Genomic DNA, 21,380 nt, shown 5'->3' on the forward strand with positions numbered 1-21,380 from the left:
TCTTATACTCTCTCTCTGTACTTCATCGTCTATTCATGTTCGCTCCCTTATATCTATTCTAAATTAATAATGTACCAGAGAAAGTAGTCACACGTTCCTCGTCACAACTTAATAGGAATACACTAATATTAGCTATAGTGTTAAGCTTCCTTCCTCTCTTCCCTGTGTTGACCACGTTACTTGGTAGGAGTATACTTCGTAGCTAAGGCACTGTTTAGTCCGCGAAAAGTAAAATTTTGGGTGTCACGTCAGACGTTCGATTGAATGTCGAAAGAAGTTTTTGAACATGAATAAAAAAACGAATTTCATAGCTTGCCTGGAAACCATGAAACAAATCTTTTGAGCCTAATTAATCCATCGTTAGCACATATAGGGTTATTGTAGCACTTATGACTAATCATGGACTAAGTAGACTCAAAAGATTCGTCTCACGATTTTTTCACTAACTGTGCGATTATTTTTTTCATCCATGTTTAATGTTCAATTTATGTGTCCAAAGATTTGATGTGATATTTTTAGAAAAAAATTAGGAACTAAACGAGCCTAAGTATTAATTCCAAGCCCGGACAAACTCCAGTCAAATACAAGGTTAACGTCTTTATCAATATTATAAGCTACAACTAGATCAGAAGCCATCCACTCAAAACAGTTTTTTATATTCTCTTTGTACTTCACCGTCTATTCATGCTTGCTCCCTTATATCTATTTTTCTAAATTAATAATGTAACAGAGAAAGTAGTCATCACGTTCCTGGTCACAACCTTACATTTTTTTTAAAAAATAAAGCAAAGTAAAAAAGAAATTATGTTTAGAAATACAATCTAGGCCGCGTTCGCCACCCCTCCCTTAGTTAACTTATCCGTCTCGTTTTTTGCGCGCACGCTTCCCAAACTGCTAAACGGTATATTTTTTGTAAAAATTTTTTATAGGAAAGTTATTTTAAAAAATCATATTAATTTATTTTATATTTTTTTAATAATTAATAATTAATTAATCATGTACTAATTTATTACTACGTTTTCCTTGCCAGGGCTAAGTTAACTAACACCCCCACAGCCGAACTTGGCCCTAGAAACTTCAAAAATCAAGAGTAAAAACTATTATTTAATATTGAGACAAGAGTCAACCAGAAATAAAATTTAGAAACACCTAAAATTCGGATTAAAAACCATGAATATTAAGAGAAAGAGTCGGCATAGAAATACCATGTAGAAGTATATAAAATTTGAATTAATAAAATAAATATTACCCAAAAAGAGTTTATGTAGTAGTACTACATAGAATCCAAGTAAAAATACAACTTTTTAATAAAAATAAATAAAGGTAAAAGAAGAGTCCATGTAGAAATATATATTTCAAAACAATTCAGAAGTTCAGATTAAAAATAAAAAATAATTAATATCTATATAAGAACCATATATAAAGATAATTTAGTGTGAAATCGAAATAAAAATTAAAAACCATGAAGAATAATTTAGAAACATTTAAAATCAAGTATTCTTAAGGCAAAGAGTTCGATAGAAATATTTTGTAGAACTATCCAAAATTCAGATAAAAATAAAAAATATGATGAAAATAGCTTATGGAGGAGTATAATTTAGAAATGTCTTAAATTAGAATCATGTAGAAATACAATTTAGAAATATCTTAAATTCAGGTTAAATTAATTACTATTGATAAAAGAATTTATGTATGAGTACAATTAAGAAATATTTTAAATTTGATAAAATAAATAGTCCATCTCCTTACACGTATTAATTGAAGTCTCTTGTAAGAGCCGGCATTAATCGTACGAGTTAAAAATAGTTGAAAATTTTCACGTTAATTGAAATTTCATAGAATTCACGCTAAAGGCGGAATAGCTCACACTTTATAGAATAATCAAGAGATACATATATCTAGGGGAGAGGCCTAAACCTTCCATATTTTAGCTACCAGTTTGTAGAATCAGAACCACCTTCGAAAATAGGAAGGGTACTAAATCGCTCAAAATAATACTTTTCATAATATAAGATATTTAACTTTTATGGTTGCAACGCTTGACCATTTATCTTATTCAAAAAATTATGAAATATTATTTATTTTGCTTGTGATTTACCTTATTATTAAAAAAACTTTAAGCACGACTTATCATTTTTTATATTTATACTAAATTTTTAGATAAGACGAATGGTCAAGCGTTGGAAAAAAAAAGTTAAACATCTTACGTTATAAAACCGGGTAGTATACATCCCCTCTCCCAGTTGCATCGGGAGACAGATTAACGTAGAGACTGGATAGGAACTCCGGGAACACTGAAGTGTGTAGGCTCTTAATTTGTAAAAATATTAATTTGTCCCTAACGCGAATTTCACCAACAGCTAGCCACTCGCTCGCTCATGAACAAAGTGTAAATCAATCTCTATAACTTTAGCCTGATGTTGAACTCGATTGGAGGGGAGGTAGACGGCAGAGATGTTATCACGGCACACCAAGGTGGCACGCTCTAGAGCGGGCGGGAATCCAAGATCTGGCGCAACGACCAAGTAGCTTGAGCTTCAGCCACACCATTAGCGAATTAAGCTTCTACACGGGAGTGAGAGACAGTACTTAGATCCTTCCGAGAAGGGGACTTCGGACGATTTGCCGTCCTCCCGGGAGACGCATTCTCAAATGCCACTTTTTTCGTGAACTTTAACTATTTATCATCGCTCTTATATGTTTTGTTGATTCAATGTCACTTTTATCTAGTTTTGTAGAATTATAGCTATACAGGATCATTTATCTTGATAATAATTATTTTTTAATTTTAATTTGAATTTTAAATTTTCTAAATTATGTTTTTACATGAAACTCATTTACCTATATTCTAAATTATACTTGTTCATAAAGTCTTTTCTACATAATATTTAATTTATAATTTAAATTCTAGATACTTCTAAATAGTATTTATAGATGGACTCTTTCCTCAATATCAATTTTAGTATCAATTGTTTTATTTGTAATAATTTTCAATATATAAATACAATTTAGAAGTATCTGGAATTTGAATTATAAATTAAATATTATGTAGAAAAGAGTTTATGAACCAGTACAGTTTAGAATATAGGTAAATAGTTTCTATGTAAAAATATAATTATAAAATTTTAAATTCAAATTAACAATTAAAAAATAATTATTATCAAGACAAGAGATTCTATATAGCTATAATCTTATAAAACTAGGCAAATATAGCACTAAATCAATAAAACCTATAGGACGAGTGGCAAATAGTTAAAGTTCACGAAGAAAATGGTATCTGAGAATACGTCATTCGGAAGGATGGCAAATCATCCAAAGACCCCTTCCAAGGCCACAAAACAAGGTGGTTATCACCGAGAAACACACCATAGCTAGCTAGAAGTGGACTTCTTGCGCATGTTAGGACAACCAACCCCGTCAATATTAGTAATGTACTAAACCACATGCCAACAGGGGAAGTCTAATGAAGCACCAAGCCATAATCAAGAGTACCCTGAAGGTATCAAGGAATATGCTTAATTAATCAAAGCAAGATAGGGATATCCTTAGGATCATGCATGAAAAAGCAAATTTGTTGGTCAACACAAGCAGTAATAGCAAGTAATGTTACAATCATGTGCAATGCTCTCCTTGCGTTACAATCAACCAAGTTGACAATTAAAAAATAGAATAGCGACACTGATGTTGTTATGATCAGTACTGGAGATATAATATAAACCGACTGTCTCATTCCTAAAATATAAATATTTTTGTTTAGTATCGAATAATAAATAAGAAATGAATCATGGTAGTTAGGTGAAGTTCGAAACTTGCCATTAGAAACCGACTGCCTCATTCCTAAAATATAAATATTTTTGTTCAGCATATATTAATAAATAAAAAATGAATGATGACAGTTCGGTGAACATAAAATAAGAAAAATTTCAAATAGAAAGATGTTGACTATTGGGTTGTTTTTTTTTGTTTTTCAGGAAAAAGTCAAAATGATATATTTACAAACAAAAAATAATTTATGAATAAAACTTTTATTATGGTGTTCTTAGTGATTTAGTGATTTAAAAGTTAAGGCTAAAGTTAAATTACTAAACCCCCCTAAATTTAACTCTATATTTAAGGCTAAAAATTCAAATTTTGTTTGTAAACATAACTAAAACTGAAAATATAGGTGACAATTAATGATTAGTATGCAAATAATCAGAATACTTATATTCTTCTAGAAGCAATTTAGTTGTTACAAAAAGGTCAAATTGGACGTTTTCCGAAGTTCACGTCTCACAGGACTGGAGACATAGCGGTTGAGTGAGAGAGAACTTGACATTGAAATAGTGACATCCACGTTATTCACAGTTAGGCCAAGGCCAGGTTTAGACGATAACAATTTATAAGAGAGATATGACCTCGGATGTTTGATTAAATATTGGAAGGGTTTTTTGACACGAATAAAAAAATAATTTCACGGCGGGTTTAGAAACTGCGAGATAAATCTTTTGAGTCTAATTAATCCAGCATTAGCACATATGAGTTAGTGTAGCACTTATAGATAATCATGGACTAATTAGGCTCAAAAGATTCATCTCATGATTTCTCCCCTAACTGTACAATTAGTTTTTATTTTTGTCTATATTTAATGTTTTATTTAGGTGTCCAAAGATTCGATGTGATGTTTTTAAGATGAAACGGTTGTCCATGGGTAGAAGATGGCGGCGAGGGCGAGTATGCGAGGAAGAAGACAATAGGGCCTTTGGTTGTAATTGGTTTTTTTTATTAATAATTTTATTTGTAAAAATATTTACATAAATATATTTTTATTTTAAAATTTTCAAAACTAACCTAGTCGCACGTACCCAACCAGTGAACGCGGTGTATAAAACATCCTCTGGTTGGATACGATAAATGACGTGGCAGACGACAAGCAGTGGAGCCGTTAGAGACATGTGGCGTGGCAGACGACTTCCCCAATCTGCATTAGTTGAGCAAATCGACACGACCGTCCGTCGTCGCTGTTGCTCCGACCCTCCTGCCATGGGAAGATAGGTCTCCAGGGCATGGAATGACCATAGAAGCAAGCTTATACGTTTGTAGTACTAGCTAGTGATCGATCTGTCAGTTTTACGTACACGTATGAAGAAATCTCGAAAGACGGAGGAAGCGCATGGCATCGGCAGCCTCCTCCTGCTTGACCTGCCGGAGGCGTGCGTGTCTCATGCCATCTCCCTCACCACGCCCGGCGACGCATGCCGCTGCTCCGCCGTGTCGCGGGCCTTCCAAGCAGCAGCGGACTTGGACGCAGTCTGGGAGCGCTTCCTGCCGACGGACTACTCCTCCATCCTCGCCCGCGCCGACGATCCCGTCGATTTGTCTTCCACGAAGAAGGATCTCTTCCGAAGCCTCGTCCAGGAACACGTCCTCCTCGACAAAGGCACTAAGGTATATAATTGTATATATGCCCGCGCGCAACCCGGCCCCATCCATTAACTTGAAATTTTGATCCTTAATTCTTCGACTTTAACCCTCTATTTGGGCCTTCTAGTGGGAGCATTCTGTTAGCATGTGATGTGTATGCATGGTACCATTTTTTCATGAATTTCGTCGTCACATGATTTGCAATGTGGGTGCAACCGTGGAACGTGGTTAGAGATGAAATATTTGCTTGTGACCATATTAGTGTTGCTATGATGACAATTCATACTTCAAACATGGTTGGATGCCTGACTGCCATTACGGTTTGGTTAAACATTTCTATTCAACTGTGGCGCTAGTGACGTTGGCGTCGTGAAAAGGTTCATTCGAACTATAAATTTTCTAGAGGTCTATTTATAAAATATGTTTTGAAAAAGAACCAAAATATTAAAATTCCAGATCCATTAACCTTCCATACGTACGCACTTCACTCGTATAGGAACCTTTTTTTTCTCAACATAGCTAATAAATACTCCATCCATATTTTAATATATCAAATATTGATTTTTTTGTCATAAATTTGATTATTCGTCTTATTAATAAATTTATATAAACATGTAAAATGTTAAATTATAATTAAAAATATATTTAGCAATAAATCCAACCATAAAAGAATAATTACATAAATTTATTCATTTCTAAATAAGACGAGTGGTTAAAAGTATGACATAGATTTTTTAAATGGGATAAGACCTAACCGATTTTTTTAAACGGGATCAGACCTAACCAACGGATGCACACATCCAATAGTAACACACCTGCTCCCTCCGTCTAAAAAATTAAATCTACTATTAAAGATTAACATTATAACAATATAAATCTGAACGTAGGTCTGTCCGGAACAGAGTTGTTGTACTAAACATCCTAGTACTTTTCATGGGATTGAGTGAGCAGGACTAAACCGGGGATCGCTACAATCTTGTGATCTTCTTCGATGGCTCCTCCATGGACCTTTTGTGCTCCCTTTTTGTCCGTTGAGTTAGAGGCAACAAGCTGTGTCAACCAGGCATTTGATTTTTTGTCATTCTTACGAACGTTCGTAGTAGATTTACCATTGAATGTACATATCATAGATTCATAAGAGGTCATATATCATAATCAGCAAGTGATAAATCTGTTTTATCATTCGTAAGAGTGGCAAAAAGTTAAATTTCCTCTGTCAACCATGACCACACAAGTGCTGTTGACATCAACATGGCAGAAAAATTATACGCCTGGCAGTAGCATAAAACATATTTGCTTCCTATATACAAACTTTATATATAATTGTTTGTGTATAACTTTGTAGAGACATAATATTTTCAATTTAGGTATTTTTTTCTACTAAATACTTTATATGTTAAGTTTGGTTCTATGTATAATTTTTCTATATATAACCTTTTATGTATAAAGATGAAACTTGTATACATATAAGCACAAAGTATACATATATATATAAACTGTCTATATATGTATATGTATGTATTCACATAGGTTAGTGAGCGCACATGTGTTCGTACATTAGACCGACCCCAGACATATCCACTCCCACTTACATAGATATTTCAATCACTCTATTAAATTCACTTTTTTAAATGTTTATGCATTTTATTGTTGTTAAAAGTTTTCTTAATCAGTATAATTTCGTGCAGAGCTTTTCTTTGGACAAAATAAGGGGCGGCAAGTGCTATATGCTTTCTTCAAGGTCGCTAGGAATTGCATGGGGATGGGGCAACCATCCCATCCACTGGAGATTTCTCTCTCTCGCAGACTCCAGGTACTTGGCCGCGGTACGAACGCCCTAAAAAGTACTTCCTCCTCCTCCTCCTCCTTCAAACGTTTGACGTCGTTAAATTTGACTGTTCGTCTCATTTAAACTTTTTAAAAATATGTAAAGTTATATATATGCATAAAATTATATTTAACAATGAATAAAATGATAAAAAAATTAGTAATTATGTAAAAATTTTTAAATAAGATAAATGGTCAAACATATATTAAAAAGTCAACGACGTTAAACATTCAGCGACGGATGTAGCAGCTATTCTAGAAAGCTTGTTTTTTGAAGCTCTTGCAGTACTACTCTATCACGCGCAGCCCGTGCTATAGCTAAAACATGAGCTCATATATCTCGCCCATGACCCTATTGCAACCGGCGTCTTTGTCCTTTTGCAATCATAATATGCTTGGTTTAAATATGCCTATCTGTTTACATTCGATTACCCTGTCATAACTGTCATCTTTTTTTAATCGATACTAATGATCGAAAATACATAATAAATAAAATGCTTGTAGAAATAAATTGCATTGTAGAAATATCATATTGTAACTAAATTACTCATACTAAAAAACGAATGACACGGGCTCTAACACACGTCATGTTCCTACATATTATAAAAAAGTTACTTTGGAAAGCACCCCATAATCTAAATAATAAAATTATTCCAAGTAATACTACCGAAGAGTAATTTATTTACTAAACGGGAGTTGTTGATAATTTAGCCGTGTCCTACTGTGAGTGGGCCACACACACCTCTCCTCTCCTACCAGCAAGTAAAAAGTTTACTGTCAACTCTTACTCTCAAGTTAAAAATTATACCTAAATAAAATAATTATTACTTGATTTGGTCTTCTATGCAAAAAAATATCCATGGTATGTCATGGAACTTTCCCAGTAATTTATTTACTCACAAAACTTTATGTCAGTAGTTTTTTTACTCTATTCTACCGACATGATGTTTCCATAAATAATATATTTACTCTCTAGTTGTGAACTGATAAAAACTTTATACTTCTACCGGGCATGAGTAATTTATTTACTCTTTGTTTTCGAACCAATAAAAACTTTATGCTCATGGTACAACATGATGTTTTATACATTATTTATTTAATATGTATTTTACTAAAAAATACACCATTAATGATAATACATTGATGGATATATTTTTTATCGCGTGTATTTACACCAAAGCATTCCACCATGCACGGGTAGAAAAATTACTCCAAGTTTCATTAATATATACCCCCTCCGCCCCACCACAAATGCATTTTTGCACTCCTTATATTTAACGTTTCTTTCGTCGTCTTATTTAAAATAAAATTTATAATTAGTATTTTAATTTTTTAATAATAAAACATAAATAGTACTTTATGTGTGACTATTTTTTATAACTTTTTAAAATAAGACAAAAGGTTAAACGTTGAACACCGGAATTCACAAATGAAGTTATATTGGACGGAGTAGTACTACGCATAAAAAAATACAATTGGCAAGGGCACCTCCAATAAAAAGTATAGTGTTTAGTTTAATTATGTTGTTAAGTAAGTACTATGCATTGGAGGTAAAGTGGCGACATAGACAAGCATGGAGAACGCTGTTTATCTTGGGCATAGAGGTCTCAAATTGGTTGGTCGATGTCAGGGAGGAAGACACCGTTGCAGCGCAGGTCGTGATCACCATCGTCGTTAGTCGCATGGACACACCCGTTGCATCGTCCACCGTACTCATGTGACAAATCTCTCAAGTCTCAACTGTCAATTGGATCCTGCGACTAGCTTCTTCATTCTCTTGCGGTTTTTTTGTGTCTAGACTGTTTCGCCTGGAAGCTAGATTGCCCTCCGGTCTGTCTGTCTATGGGCCAAAACCTTGGGGGCGACTACATTCTGAGTATCCGGAACGATCGATCATCCTGTACTCAGATTGCAAACCAGAAAACTTTATCTGCCTTAATTACCTTCTCCGGCAGTTTCCCCTTGATCCATTTACAAATACAATATATGATGGATGCATGGCAATGGGAATGGTAAAATCTTACTTTTGATCTTTATTGGATCAGTGAGAAGAGGTAGTTATCTGAGGTTCTCCGCTTTCAATCCTTGTATTTTGCTCTGGCAACTCTATAAATCACCGCCGTAAACAGCGTCCTGTTAGTAGATAAGATGGTAACAAGATTACTCAGCCATCTGTATGTCATGTCGATATAACTGCTTCGCCATAAGAAAGTTAAAAAAAAGCCCTCATATATCTGCTCTAAACATTAAAATTAAAACTTTACTCACATAAGGCGCGTAGTCCTGCAGCACAATTAGTAAAATGTAAAAAAAAATAATTGGGGTGCACGGCAGTAGATAGGGCACTGTGAGTATATTTGTAAAAAAAATGTTATAACCTGAAACAGCGGTAATATTTGCCATTGAGACAAATAGGTAAATTTATAGTGCCATATTTGTAAAACCTTGTCTACTGTACTTAACAGGTTTGAGCAGGTAGCCGAGCTGCTATCAGTCTGTTGGTTGCACATCACTGGCAAAATTGGCTCCAGAGAACTCTCCCCGAGCACAACGTATTCAGCTTATCTCGTCTTCAAGTTGGCTGATGATTCATATGGTCTTGACTCACTGACGCAAGAGGCATCCATCACCGTAGGCGATAATAATGTATCAAAGCGGATCGTGTCTCTGTACCCACGGAAACAAGAGTCACAGTCCAGCACAAGCAGCACTAGTACTGATGAACAGCATAATGCAGAAGAACAAGGAGAATGCAGAACCAGAAGTTACCCAAGACAGAGGGCTGATGGCTGGTTGGAGGTAGAGATGGGACAGTTCTACAACGACCAAGGGGAGGACGGAGAGGTCACCATCCTCTTTACAGAGATCGTGGAACAGCACTGGAAGAAAGGACTCATCCTGGAGGGTATAGAGATTAGGCCAAAACATACGCCGTGAGAATTATGTGGTTTCATTCCCATCGCTGCCTGCAGGCTGGACAATATTTAATACACATGGTGTCTAAATCACTTAAAATAAAATAAATAGTCATTGACAATATATGTTCTCATGATCAGGAATCTTTTTATTAGTATTTTCAGTTTTGTCTCAGATGCATACATGTTGTACTGCTATATTTCTCTGTATTAATAATGTACTCATGTGTTATAATGGGCCCGTTTTCACCCACAAAGTTTGATTCTATAAGGTCACGTCATCATTAAATTATAGTCATCTTATCATATCCGATGAGCTCTAGATTTTCTCCACATGTCTATAGATTTTATCTCTTCAGTCCAAAAGTCCACCATCCTTTAGCCCAAAAAAACCCACTGTCATCCCACCACGCAGACATCCACGCCGCACGTGAGTTCTCCTCTCCCTGCTTCCCAGCGCCGCCTCTCCCCTCCTCGCCATCCTGCACCCGCCCGCCGATCTCCTCTCCCCTCCGTCCACTGATCTCCTCTCCATGTCGCCCTGCGCCGTCAGCCAGCCCTCCGCCACCTGCCTGCTCTCCTCTCTTCACCGCCCAGCGCCGCCCAGCGATCTGCTCTCCTCGCCGCCGTGCGCCACCCCCTGGCGTGTGCCCTGCGCCACGCTCCTGCTCTCCTCTCCTCGTCGCCCACCGCTGCCCACCGATCTCCTCTCCCCACCGCCCTACACCGCCCGCCGGCGTGCCGCCTCACCTCCTCTCCTCGCCCCGCGGCCTGCTCTCCTCACTGGCAGCTCCCATTTCGATCAGATCCGGTAGCACTTCCTCATCAGTGCCCATGATCTTGCTCAGCCTACAAATTTTTTCCATGACAAAATTAATCATGTCTAAACAGAACACCACACATGGCTGTTGCTAATCGTGTTTGAAATTGTCACCGCATCGATGGATAATATATGATAGTTCACTCACTTTGTTTTCCATGGATAGTGTTTGGAGTTGCTGCAATTTCTATTGATAGCTCAACATTTTGCATATGTACATATAATGCTGAACTTTGTTTGGTCTTTTGGCATGTTTTATGCTACTAGGTAGCTAACTCATCAAACTACTTCATTTTAGAAAATATATGCTGACATGTAATATTGTTATTTGTTATTTATTCAGATGATGATATAGGTAAATTACATGCTAATACTACAAGCAAATACAATTTATCTTTCTTGGGCCTCACATAAAACTATATAAGTCTAAAGTTGTCATGCATTATTATGCCTTCAGCACTATCAAATATAAAATCTCCAATATTTTTTTCTCAAATTCTACTTTACTTCTTTTTATCATGCAAAATTCTACACCACTCCTATTTCACTGTAAGTACGATTTTACCCATACTGTGGCCCGCCGCAACACGCGGGATATCATCCAGTGATTAAGGATAGTCCCACATTACGTTCACGGGGGGCTTTAACCAATCGTGTATTTCTGGTTTGTTGGGAGTAGGGAATTTTAACCAATCACATAATAGGAGGGGAGGAGGAGGACCAGTGATTGCATTTCTTGAGTAGTAGATATATACTGTATCATACTCTATTGAAACTCGATGGGAATCATTAATTCGGTCATTCGTGGTGAAGTGTTTGAGCCAATAAGGCTCAAGCTCATACGGTTTTGTCTGATCAATAGTGGAAGGCGTAATTGTCACAAGGCGTATTTGCGTTGGGAAAACACATTTGGTGATGTAAGGGGTGTTAGTCTGACAGGGGGGCCCTAACGGCAATTTGTGTGTGTGGGAGATATAAAAAATCCCCGTGAACTGGAGTGTGTTCGACAAGCTGATCAATGAAACGGCCTTTCCCCTGAACTCTGATTTCTCTATTTTTCCTTGACGTCGCGACGGAAAAGTTCGTCAGCTTTGAGGTGGTGTCATATTCTGGTGCAATTAGGGCGTGGTGTGTGGAGTTTCTGTCATGGTTGATCGATCAATCGGAGCAACAGAGTTTGGATTCCTTGTTCGTAGGAATCTCCATTAATCTCGTGCTTGGTTCGATTTGATTTGAAGAAATCGCCGCCACGGCTCCATCTAAGCAAGGCATTCTAATTCGCCAAGTGGTTGCGGCCATGGATGCGATGGAACAACATATTGAGGTGTTGGATGCAGCGTCCGCCAAGGTCGAAGGTGTTGAGGAATGAGGAGATCTGTAAGCAATTGGAGCAGATTGATCTCAAGCCAGAACAACAAGGAAAATTGTTGGATTCAGTGCAGAGCAAGGTGGATCTCTCAATGTCTTTGTTAAGCCAAGTGCAGCAGGAGCAGACTGTGATGGCACGTGCACTCAAGGCGGTGGCCGCTATTCATGTTTCTGCTAATCATCCACCACTGCAGAATTTGCCTTCGTTAGGTGCTAGCCCAGCACGGCCCGTGTCCCTCCTCTAGTCCATGTCATGTGTCTGGCAAACCTGAAGGGGCTCAATTAAAAGCTATGGATCTCACTGCTTCTGCTGAACTTTTGGATGATGCACTGTTGTACTCTATTAGTCAGCAAGATATTTTTGTTTAAAATGAAATGTTACCCTCTTTACAAGCTATGTTTGGTACTAGTCATACTAATTCCTTGCAATTGAGAGCATTAGTAGGAAACCAGGTGATACAAATTTTGGTTTATTCAGGGAGTTCACACAGTTTTATTTTCAATGCCAATCTTTGCCATGGATTAAAAGTACCCACAGTTTCTTGTGAGAATGCTACTGTCAAGATAGCTGATGGTACTATGTTTTTCATGGCTGGTACTGGTGGATTCAAGGATATACATTTGTTTCTTCTATGAAAGTCCTGGAATTAGGGAGTTATGATGCTAGATGTTTCTCCTGCATCTTCTTCTCCTTGTTCTTCGGTACCAGATTGTGTGACTGACTGACAAAAAAAAATAGCCGTTTTATTTCAGACAACCTCCTCATAGGCAATTTGATCATTCTATTCCTCACTTGGATGGACTTTTACTAGTGAATAGTAGGCCTTACAGATAATCTCCCACTCAGAAGGATGAGATTGAGAAGCAGGTTAATGAAATGTTAGCCTCTGAAAACACTCTTTGCAAGATTTCACATTCCACTTAATTTGAGCACTTCCTATCACCCTCAGTCGGATGGGCAGATTCAGCGTGTTAATCAGTGCCTTGAAATGTATTTGAGATGTGTAGTAGTTCATACACCTAAACAGTGGGCAGGTTGGCATTTTCTGGCTCAATTCTAGTACAATACGTGCTCCCGTGCATCTCTTCCGGGTTCTCCACACAAAGTTCTCTATGAATTACGCCCTGTTTAGTTCTCAAAAACTTTTCTTAAAAACATCACATCAAATCTTTGTACATTTAAATGAAGCGTTAAATATATGTGAACATTAAAATTAATTACACAATTATGGGGAAAATCGTGAGACGAATCTTTTGAGCCTAATTAGGACATGATTAGCCATAAGTGCTATAGTAACCGATATGTGCTAATGACGGATTAATTAGACTCAAAATATTCGTCTCGCGGTTTCCAGGCGGAATCTGAAATTTGTTTTTTCATTCGTGTCTAAAAATACCTTCCGACATCCGGTCAAACGTTCCACATGACCTTTTGCCAAAAATTTTTGGCAACTAAACAAGGCCTTAGACCCATCTTATGGATTACTACCTCCTTTTATCTCTAGTTCCTTCATATGAATCTGCTAGAAAGTCCAATGATTCTAATGTTCTGCTTCAGAAAATAAGTTTTTATTCCAGCTTACTAGATCATCATCTGGCTCGTGCTCAGAATCACATGAAGCAGGTGGCTGATTCTAAGAGAACAGTACGGGCCTTTCAAGTAGGAGATTCTATATATTTGAAATTGCAGCCCTATGCACAAAATTCAGTGGTGAATCGTCCTTGCCTGATTGGCTATGAAGTATTTTGGCCCCTTTTTGATATTGGAGCGTGTTGGTTCACTAGCCTACCAGTTACAATTGCTAGCTGGTAGTCAAATGCATCCAGTATTTCATGTTTCTCAATTGAAATAATTTGTTCCTTCTACGGTGCTAGATTTTATTAAACTTACCAGATTTTGTGGCTTTGGATATTAAGGAGATTTTGTGGCTTTGGATATTGAGGAGTTGTTACCTACTGAAATTCTGGACAGGCGAATGGTTAAGGTAATGCTGTTGTGGTACAAATCAGAGTGCATTGGGGTTCATTGTCTGAAGCTATGGCTACTGGGAAGATTACGACACGCTTCGCACTTGGTTTCCAACAGCATCATAAGGAAGCAAGGTCTAAGAGATATTTATATCTCCCCCGTCTTTATTGATTTATATGCAAGTATGTAAATTGCATCATTGTAAACCAATTATGAGGGTTAGCTTGATGGTAGAACTATAAAATTTATTAGTAACAATAGCTTTTTGATATTTTTTGAAAAAAGAGACCCTAAACACTTAATTAAAAGGGGAAAATAGCCTACTTTTAATTTGTACTTAATTTGTTACAAATGCTTTGCAAAAAAAACAAACTAAGGCCACTTGTCTCCTACCAAACAGGTATAGTTCCCTGGGCTCTAGCTAGTTCAGCCTGTTTCTGAAAGCATTGATTAGCCTCCTATTTATTCTTCCTGAGTTTTTGTCAGCTTTGCCAAGTTTACAGTGGAGGAAAATCGTCACCAAAATATTTAGGATAAACCTGCATACAACAACACAAGACAAAAATATAAATTTATATAATATATATACACACACACACACACACATATATATATATATATATATATATATATATATATATTCACGTACAACAATTCGAACAGCAACTTGGTTGTCGGTGTTGGGTGGATCTTTGCCTCTGATGGACACGAAATCCCTGACCGAAGGACTGGCAATGAGGAGATAGCTCTTGGAGAACTCAGAGGGCTCCACTGCTGTTTTCCATATTGGAATCCATGCCGATGCACCGTGATACGGCCCGCTCACTCCATATGCCGCTGCGATCTACACAAATCATCCATCCATGAGACCATGACCATGTATATCTCTCTGATGATTAAATTGATAATTAAGATTATGGTATCCTACATACTTCTAGATTATAGTTGCTCTGCTTGCCAGCTTCATCCTGGATAGTAGTAATATTGGTTGGAGGAGGAGGGCGTCCATAGGAGGAGAAGAATGCGAGAGTTTGGTTAGCGACAGTGGCACCTGCATTAGCAGGTGTCCTTCGGACTGGGATGCTTCCTTCAGGGCAACTGTCGCTTCGCTGCCATGTCTGCTCCGCTGCAATCATGTGCGAGTTGTTCCTTCGCATCGCCATCATCTTCTCAACAATCTTGGGAGGACCCATGCTTGGTTTAAGCTGAATGATATCAATGGAAATAATGTTCATATGACAGTCCTTGCAAAATTACAGTAATAACTACTCCCTCCGTCCCTAAATGTTTGACGCTGTTGATTTTTTTATATATATGTTTGACTCTTTGTCTTATTCAAAAAATTTATATAATTAATACTATTGAACAATGGAAGCACCTGGATCTTATGATCTCTGAGCAACGGATTCTTGAGGCTTGGTTGCTTGTACATGTCCACGCAATCAATAATATCACCGCACTCGCTCTGTCACATAGAAACCAAAGAAACACTTAGCAATTGAAGCTTCTTTGGGTTAAGGTGAATGATCGGTGGAAAAAGTAAAATTTATGATTTATGAATTCAACCAGATCGATTATATATCAAGATCAGGAACATTTTAATTTGGGATTTGAGAATTCACCACGTAACAAAATTAAACAACAGATTACTGTGGATATATAGCAATAGATATCTGCCAAGTGGTTTTAAAATAATGGATTAAACCGGCCCTCTACATTCAACATGATGTAAGCAGCCCAATCAACCGAGTAGTTTTGCATATCCAATCCCAAAGGCTAAACAAGATTATCATCAAAATGTATAATTTCATACCTGTATGGTCTCGATAATATCACTGGGATCAACGCGTATGCCATGAACAGTTCTCGTTGTTGCCAAAAGTTGGCTTACTACTGCAAATAATGCAAAATGCAAAGCATGAAGAGAGCTCATTTTCTAGGAGTCGATCTTCAGTACAATCGAAGCCGACGACCGATGATACTACCTTTGGCAGATAGGATAATATGGACACTTTATATAGGCTTTTTTTTATGGTGCACCAAAATAAATGTGTTAACCATTAATTATATATGTATTTATCCATTGATTGCTATATCAATTTACTCTGTTGAAATATAGAAAGGAGGAACAGTTTACACCAAAATAATTGAATTCATTCCCCGTAAGAAAAATTACGATTAATTAATACCGTAAATAAGTATGCCGGAATTTAAATGCAATTGTGCACACCAAAATTTACCATTATTACGTGTTTTGTGACCATGTAGGCCCGTGATGTCAGCCAGGTGGTAGCAGCCCAGGCTAGCAGTCCCTCCGTCAGGCTACGATCCAGCTCATCAACGCTGGATGAAACGTGTGACGGCGAGAAATGGGACATGATGTCATTCTCAAAAGCGGCGTTCGTCAAAATGCCACTTCACATATTTATTTTGCTATTTTCGTAATTCTCATCGATTTTGCTGTTTTTTCTCACCCGGTTGGACGAAAATACCCTCATCAATCGGCGCCGGCGTTCGCCCCCGACTCGGCCGCCACCTTGCTGCCTCCTAGCCTCCTAGGTGCCGCCGCCGCCTCAGTGCAAAAACCAGCAATCTGCATTGTTCGATTCGATAAAGCACTCCATTTCTTGAAAGATGAGAGAAAAAGGCACTCGGTCAAAAGCACTCCAAGAACGATCGATTCAGAGCTGATTCAAAGATTTTATTCTTTTTGCTGACCAGATCAGAGGAGCAAAACAACGGCGACGACAGTGGGGTGGTGAACATGAACACGCTCTTCACGGTGGCCGTCTTCGTGGGGCTCTCCCTGGCCACCCCCGGCGAGCTCCGCAGCCTCGCCGGCGACCCGTCCTGCGACGTCGGGCTAGGGGTGGCGCGCTTGCTGCTGGTGCTAGAGTTGGTGGCCTTCTCCTCCTTTCTCTTCTCCAACTTCGTCACGCAGGGGCTCAAGCTAGCGCTCGACCTCGCCCGCTTCGCCTCACCATGCTCGCCTCCGCCGTCGGCTCCGTCGTCCAGATCCGCCTCGGCACGCTCAGCTGCGCCACCAACCGCGCTGCTGCCAAGGCCGCCGCCGGCCTCGTCTCCGCCGCGCTCGCCGTCTACGTCGGCACCGTCTTCTACACCTTTACCCACTGATGAACTAACCCTCATGAGTTCCATGGATTCTCTGAACGGGCGTCGATCTGATGAGAGTATTTTTGTCCCACCGGCTGGGGAAATGCAGCAAAATCGGTTAGAATTGCGAAAATAACAAAATAAATATTATCCCCAGCTACATTTTAAAAGTGTCACAAATACGTGGGTGTGGCATTTTAGCGGACACCACTCGTGGGAAGTGGCATACTGTCCAATTTCTCGGCAACACGGCGGGCGCACACACTCTCTCTTCCCAGGCGACGCCTCCCTCCCGCTGCATCCGTCGGGCGTCGCGTCCGATCCTCGAAACCACTCACGGTCGCTGCCGCCATCGCTTTCCTCCCGCTCTCTCCACGAGACGGTTGCGGACCTCCGGCGAGCTCTCCATGGTGGGCCGGGCGACGGCAGGGCTGAGGCGGACCAGCGGCAGGCAGGACTCAGGACTCAGGACTCAGGTCAGGAGAACATCCCCAGTTCGTTCTCCGTTTCCAGTTCCACCTACTCCACCTAGCAGCAGCCAGCAGCCTAGAGGCTAGAGCGGGGAAACGTAATCCCTCTCGTCGCTGCTGCTCTCTCCTCGTCTAACATTATTGCCCTTGTGCCGTGTGCATTCGTCGTCCTTCCACCTGGGTCCTGGTATAGTATAGCTTGCTTACTCCACCTCGAGCACCAGCTGTTCGATGAAATGCCTAGCAAGGTTAACGTTCTGTCACTCTCTCTTAGATTTGCACAACCTTGTGGAACAATAATAAAAGAAAATTGTCTTCTTCCTGCAGTTCTAAAGATGATATACTAATATTTTTCTAATCTAACAGTTAGCTCATCTTTTTTGTGCCATATTATATTAGAGATAACAATGCATCAAATTTCTTTCTTTGCAGATTGACAAGTCGGCCTTGATTCACGCATACACTTTTGTATGCTCTAAATAAGGATTGGATCTGAATATACATCTGAATGGCCTCTGTAGTGTTTGGTCAAAGAAATTTACTTGCCTTTCATCTGAGAAGGAACAAATTGGATGAGTTATCCCGGTATGGTCCTTTTAGTTGTAGCATACAGAGGAGGTGGAAAAAGCCAGTTGATTCAGCAAGAACTCGTCTGGAGGGCAGAACAAGGGATCATAGGCTCGACAAGCTGATGACTCAACTGAAGAACTTGAGGCTGGCTTTGGATTTACATGAGTTGATATCCCAGCAGAGGAACAGCTACGCATCTCTCCAGCTCCTCTCCAGATGGAGACACGAGATTGGCCTAAACCTTGAGATTGGCGCCTTCCTCAAGAAATATCCCCACATTTTCAACATTTACGTGCACCCGATCAAAAGGAGTGAATGCTGTAAGGTTACCACAAGGATGACTGATTTGATTGCAGAAGAAGATGTTGTCATCAGGGAAAATGAGCCTTCTGTTGTTAAGCGGCTGAAGAAGCTTCTCATGCTGTCTAAAGATGGAAGTCTGAATACACATGCATTGTGGCTCATAAGAAGGGAACTTGGGCTGCCCGATGACTACAGGTGCTCCATACTATCAAACCATCAGTCTGGTTTTTCTCTAGGTTCCCCTGGTACTCTGACATTGGCCACTACGGATGAAAATCTAGCTATAGCCAATGTGGAAGAATGGAGAGCGAAGGAGTATACAGAAAAATGGTTAGCTGAATCTGAGACAAAATATGCTTTTCCTATAAACTTTCCAACTGGCTTTAAGATTGAGAAAGGTTTTAGGGAAAAGCTTGGAAACTGGCAGAGGCTTCCCTACACTAAGCCTTATGAGAAGAATGGATTGCATCCAATCTGCAATGTCGAGCGGCTCGAGAAACGTATTGTTGGCATTCTTCATGAATTTTTAAGCTTGACAGTAGAAAGGATGATTCCACTTGAGAGGTTGTCGCACTTCAGAAGACCTTTTGATATGGAGGTAAACCTGCGAGAACTTATTCTTAAGCACCCTGGAATTTTCTACATCTCAACCAAAGGAAGCACACAGACTGTCCTTCTTAGAGAGAGTTACAGTAAGGGATGCCTAATTGAGCCTAACCCTGTCTACAATGTAAGAAGGAAAATGCTAGGTCTTATTTTGTCAGGATGTCGTGGCATTGATGAAATGGACAGTGCAACCTGGGTTTCTGAGGAGCACAATCAGGAAAGTGCTACATAGAATCACATGTGTGAGACAGATACCATGAATGACTTGTTGGAAGATCAAGTGGCATTAGCCAAAGAATTATCATACCGGAAGGCAATTGCTGATATATGTTCGAATAAAGATTAGGCTTTGAATATCAATTGACCAAGATGAGTCGGCAGCATCCCCCCAAAAATCTCCAGTAGCCTTTGTTTCTCCTTCAAATATGGTAAGATGGTCCTATATGCGATAATTAAAATAATTCATGTAGTTTTCTGGGGTGCCTTCTTGAAGTAATATCAACGTTCTTATAGTGCTTATAAGTGTATCATTTTTACAAGGATATACTTGACCTGTTCAAGAATCATATGGCTGAGAAAAGCAATACATTGACTAGATTGCTAAAAACCACGAACCATTTTTTAATCTCTGACATGTTTATAGGAGTGCATATGTTGAGCTAAAAACTAATGATGTCACCTGTGCAGTTGCTGATAAGAAGTTTGTAATTCTTGACATGTCGGTGGCAGAGTGCCATCTGGTGAAGAATAGAAGATTGTTGCAAGCTAAGAGTCAGCTGTCCACTCAGGGGCATGCATTGCAATGCTTAGCAGTTAACAATGAAGAGGTGCTTGAGGAGGTCAGTTAATCAGTTGTCAACCTTGGTTCGTGCTACTGCTCCACATATTCATTATTATTCTTACCGTACTCTGATGATTATTTTCACTACAGTCGTTTATGCTGTGGACTGGTCTATCATAAAACCAATTATCATTTCTCTCGTGGAAGTTTTTGAGGGGAAGGAACTCTGCTTATTGTAAGACCTATCACGCTAGCTGCAATAGAAGAGACGAAGGCAGCCATCAGAGGTCAGAAGCTATTTCACCGTCTGAGCCCAGAGTTATCATCGTCCTCAAAGCAAATGAAAACTTTCTGAATGAAAGGTGTTGTTGACAAGGAGTGGCAATTTCTTCGATACACAAAACTCTGCTCGTGTCGTGTACAATTACATCCCTTGGTGTTAAATTTGCATGATTGTTTTCATTTTGTTGGTCAATGCACATTTCAATAATAATAACAATGCTGTTGTTTGGAATATGATACTATTATTCCTCAGAACTGGCTTTATTAGAATTCATACTTCTAAATGCATCATTACTAGTTTCACTAATCACTCAAGTTTAGCTAAGTGCAGAGTGTTATATTAGTTAAGTTACAGTGTTCGTTTCCAAGCTACTCCCTCTGTCTTAAAATAAGTTTATTTTTTATTTTTTGAATATAATGTTTGACTCTTCATCCTATTTGATTTTTTTATTAATATTTTTATTGTTATTAGATAATAAAACATAAATAATACTTTACCCGTGACTTTTTTATATTTTTTAAAATAAGATAAATGGTCAAACGTTAGACACAAAAATTAAAAAATAAAGTTTTTTTTAGGATGGATGTAGTATCGAAAGACCTGAAGCATACACAGAACCACAAGCCAACATGACAGATGATTGGGAAAGTATAGTTGTCCGGACGGTGATGTAGCATCAGAATTCAGAACTCTCAAGTTCATGTCCCTGTTCAACAGCGACTGCCCTTGCCTTATCCATGTGTTTCCTTGGCCATTCTAGCAAGTTGAACGAAGAGATAAAACCATCCTGAAGCATCGCCATTTGGCTGTTTATTCATGCATGAGACTATGAGAGGGACCTACCGATCGATCAATCGTGTGAAGCATAGCCGAACGTTTTCTTTGCAGATAATTCATAAGATGTTTGTTTTGGCTGTATATTCAAGGTAAATGTCATTTTTTAAAAGAAAA

The 21,380-nt window shown here is 38.7% G+C and overlaps 3 protein-coding genes and 1 pseudogene across 4 annotated transcripts; 3 read left to right on the plus strand and 1 right to left on the minus strand.

Annotated features, from left to right (window-relative positions):
• Nucleotides 1–5,121: 5,121 nt before the first annotated feature.
• On the plus strand, nt 5,122–10,388 carry LOC102713865 (F-box protein PP2-B10-like). The gene is made up of 3 exons (XM_006664242.2): nt 5,122–5,427; nt 7,092–7,216; nt 9,696–10,388. The coding sequence occupies exons 1-3, from the start codon at nt 5,122–5,124 to the stop codon at nt 10,165–10,167; spliced, it is 903 nt and encodes a 300-aa protein (XP_006664305.1). The 3' UTR covers nt 10,168–10,388.
• A 4,151-nt stretch (nt 10,389–14,539) lies between these two features.
• On the minus strand, nt 14,540–16,261 carry LOC102717299. Its single transcript, XM_006663724.2, has 5 exons — nt 16,116–16,261; nt 15,681–15,767; nt 15,235–15,507; nt 14,952–15,146; nt 14,540–14,841 (listed from the first exon to the last, which is right to left on the minus strand). The coding sequence occupies exons 1-5, from the start codon at nt 16,233–16,235 to the stop codon at nt 14,800–14,802; spliced, it is 717 nt and encodes a 238-aa protein (XP_006663787.1). The 5' UTR covers nt 16,236–16,261; the 3' UTR covers nt 14,540–14,799.
• Nucleotides 16,262–16,671: 410 nt separating this feature from the next.
• LOC121055966 lies at nt 16,672–17,437 on the plus strand (annotated as a pseudogene).
• A 226-nt stretch (nt 17,438–17,663) lies between these two features.
• LOC102721317 (protein ROOT PRIMORDIUM DEFECTIVE 1-like) lies at nt 17,664–20,709 on the plus strand. Of its 2 annotated transcripts, none has more exons than XM_040529608.1 (3): nt 17,664–19,793; nt 20,053–20,204; nt 20,297–20,709. In XM_040529608.1, the coding sequence occupies exon 1, from the start codon at nt 18,395–18,397 to the stop codon at nt 19,595–19,597; it is 1,203 nt and encodes a 400-aa protein (XP_040385542.1). In that variant the 5' UTR covers nt 17,664–18,394; the 3' UTR covers nt 19,598–19,793; nt 20,053–20,204; nt 20,297–20,709. The 2 variants fall into 2 exon arrangements, with proteins under 2 accessions (XP_040385542.1, XP_040385543.1); XM_040529609.1 differs by having other exon boundaries at nt 20,095–20,204.
• The last annotated feature ends 671 nt before the right edge of the window (nt 20,710–21,380 follow it).

The sequence above is a fragment of the Oryza brachyantha genome, chromosome 12, assembly GCF_000231095.2.
Source record: "Oryza brachyantha chromosome 12, ObraRS2, whole genome shotgun sequence".
NCBI classification, from domain to species: domain Eukaryota; kingdom Viridiplantae; phylum Streptophyta; class Magnoliopsida; order Poales; family Poaceae; genus Oryza; species Oryza brachyantha.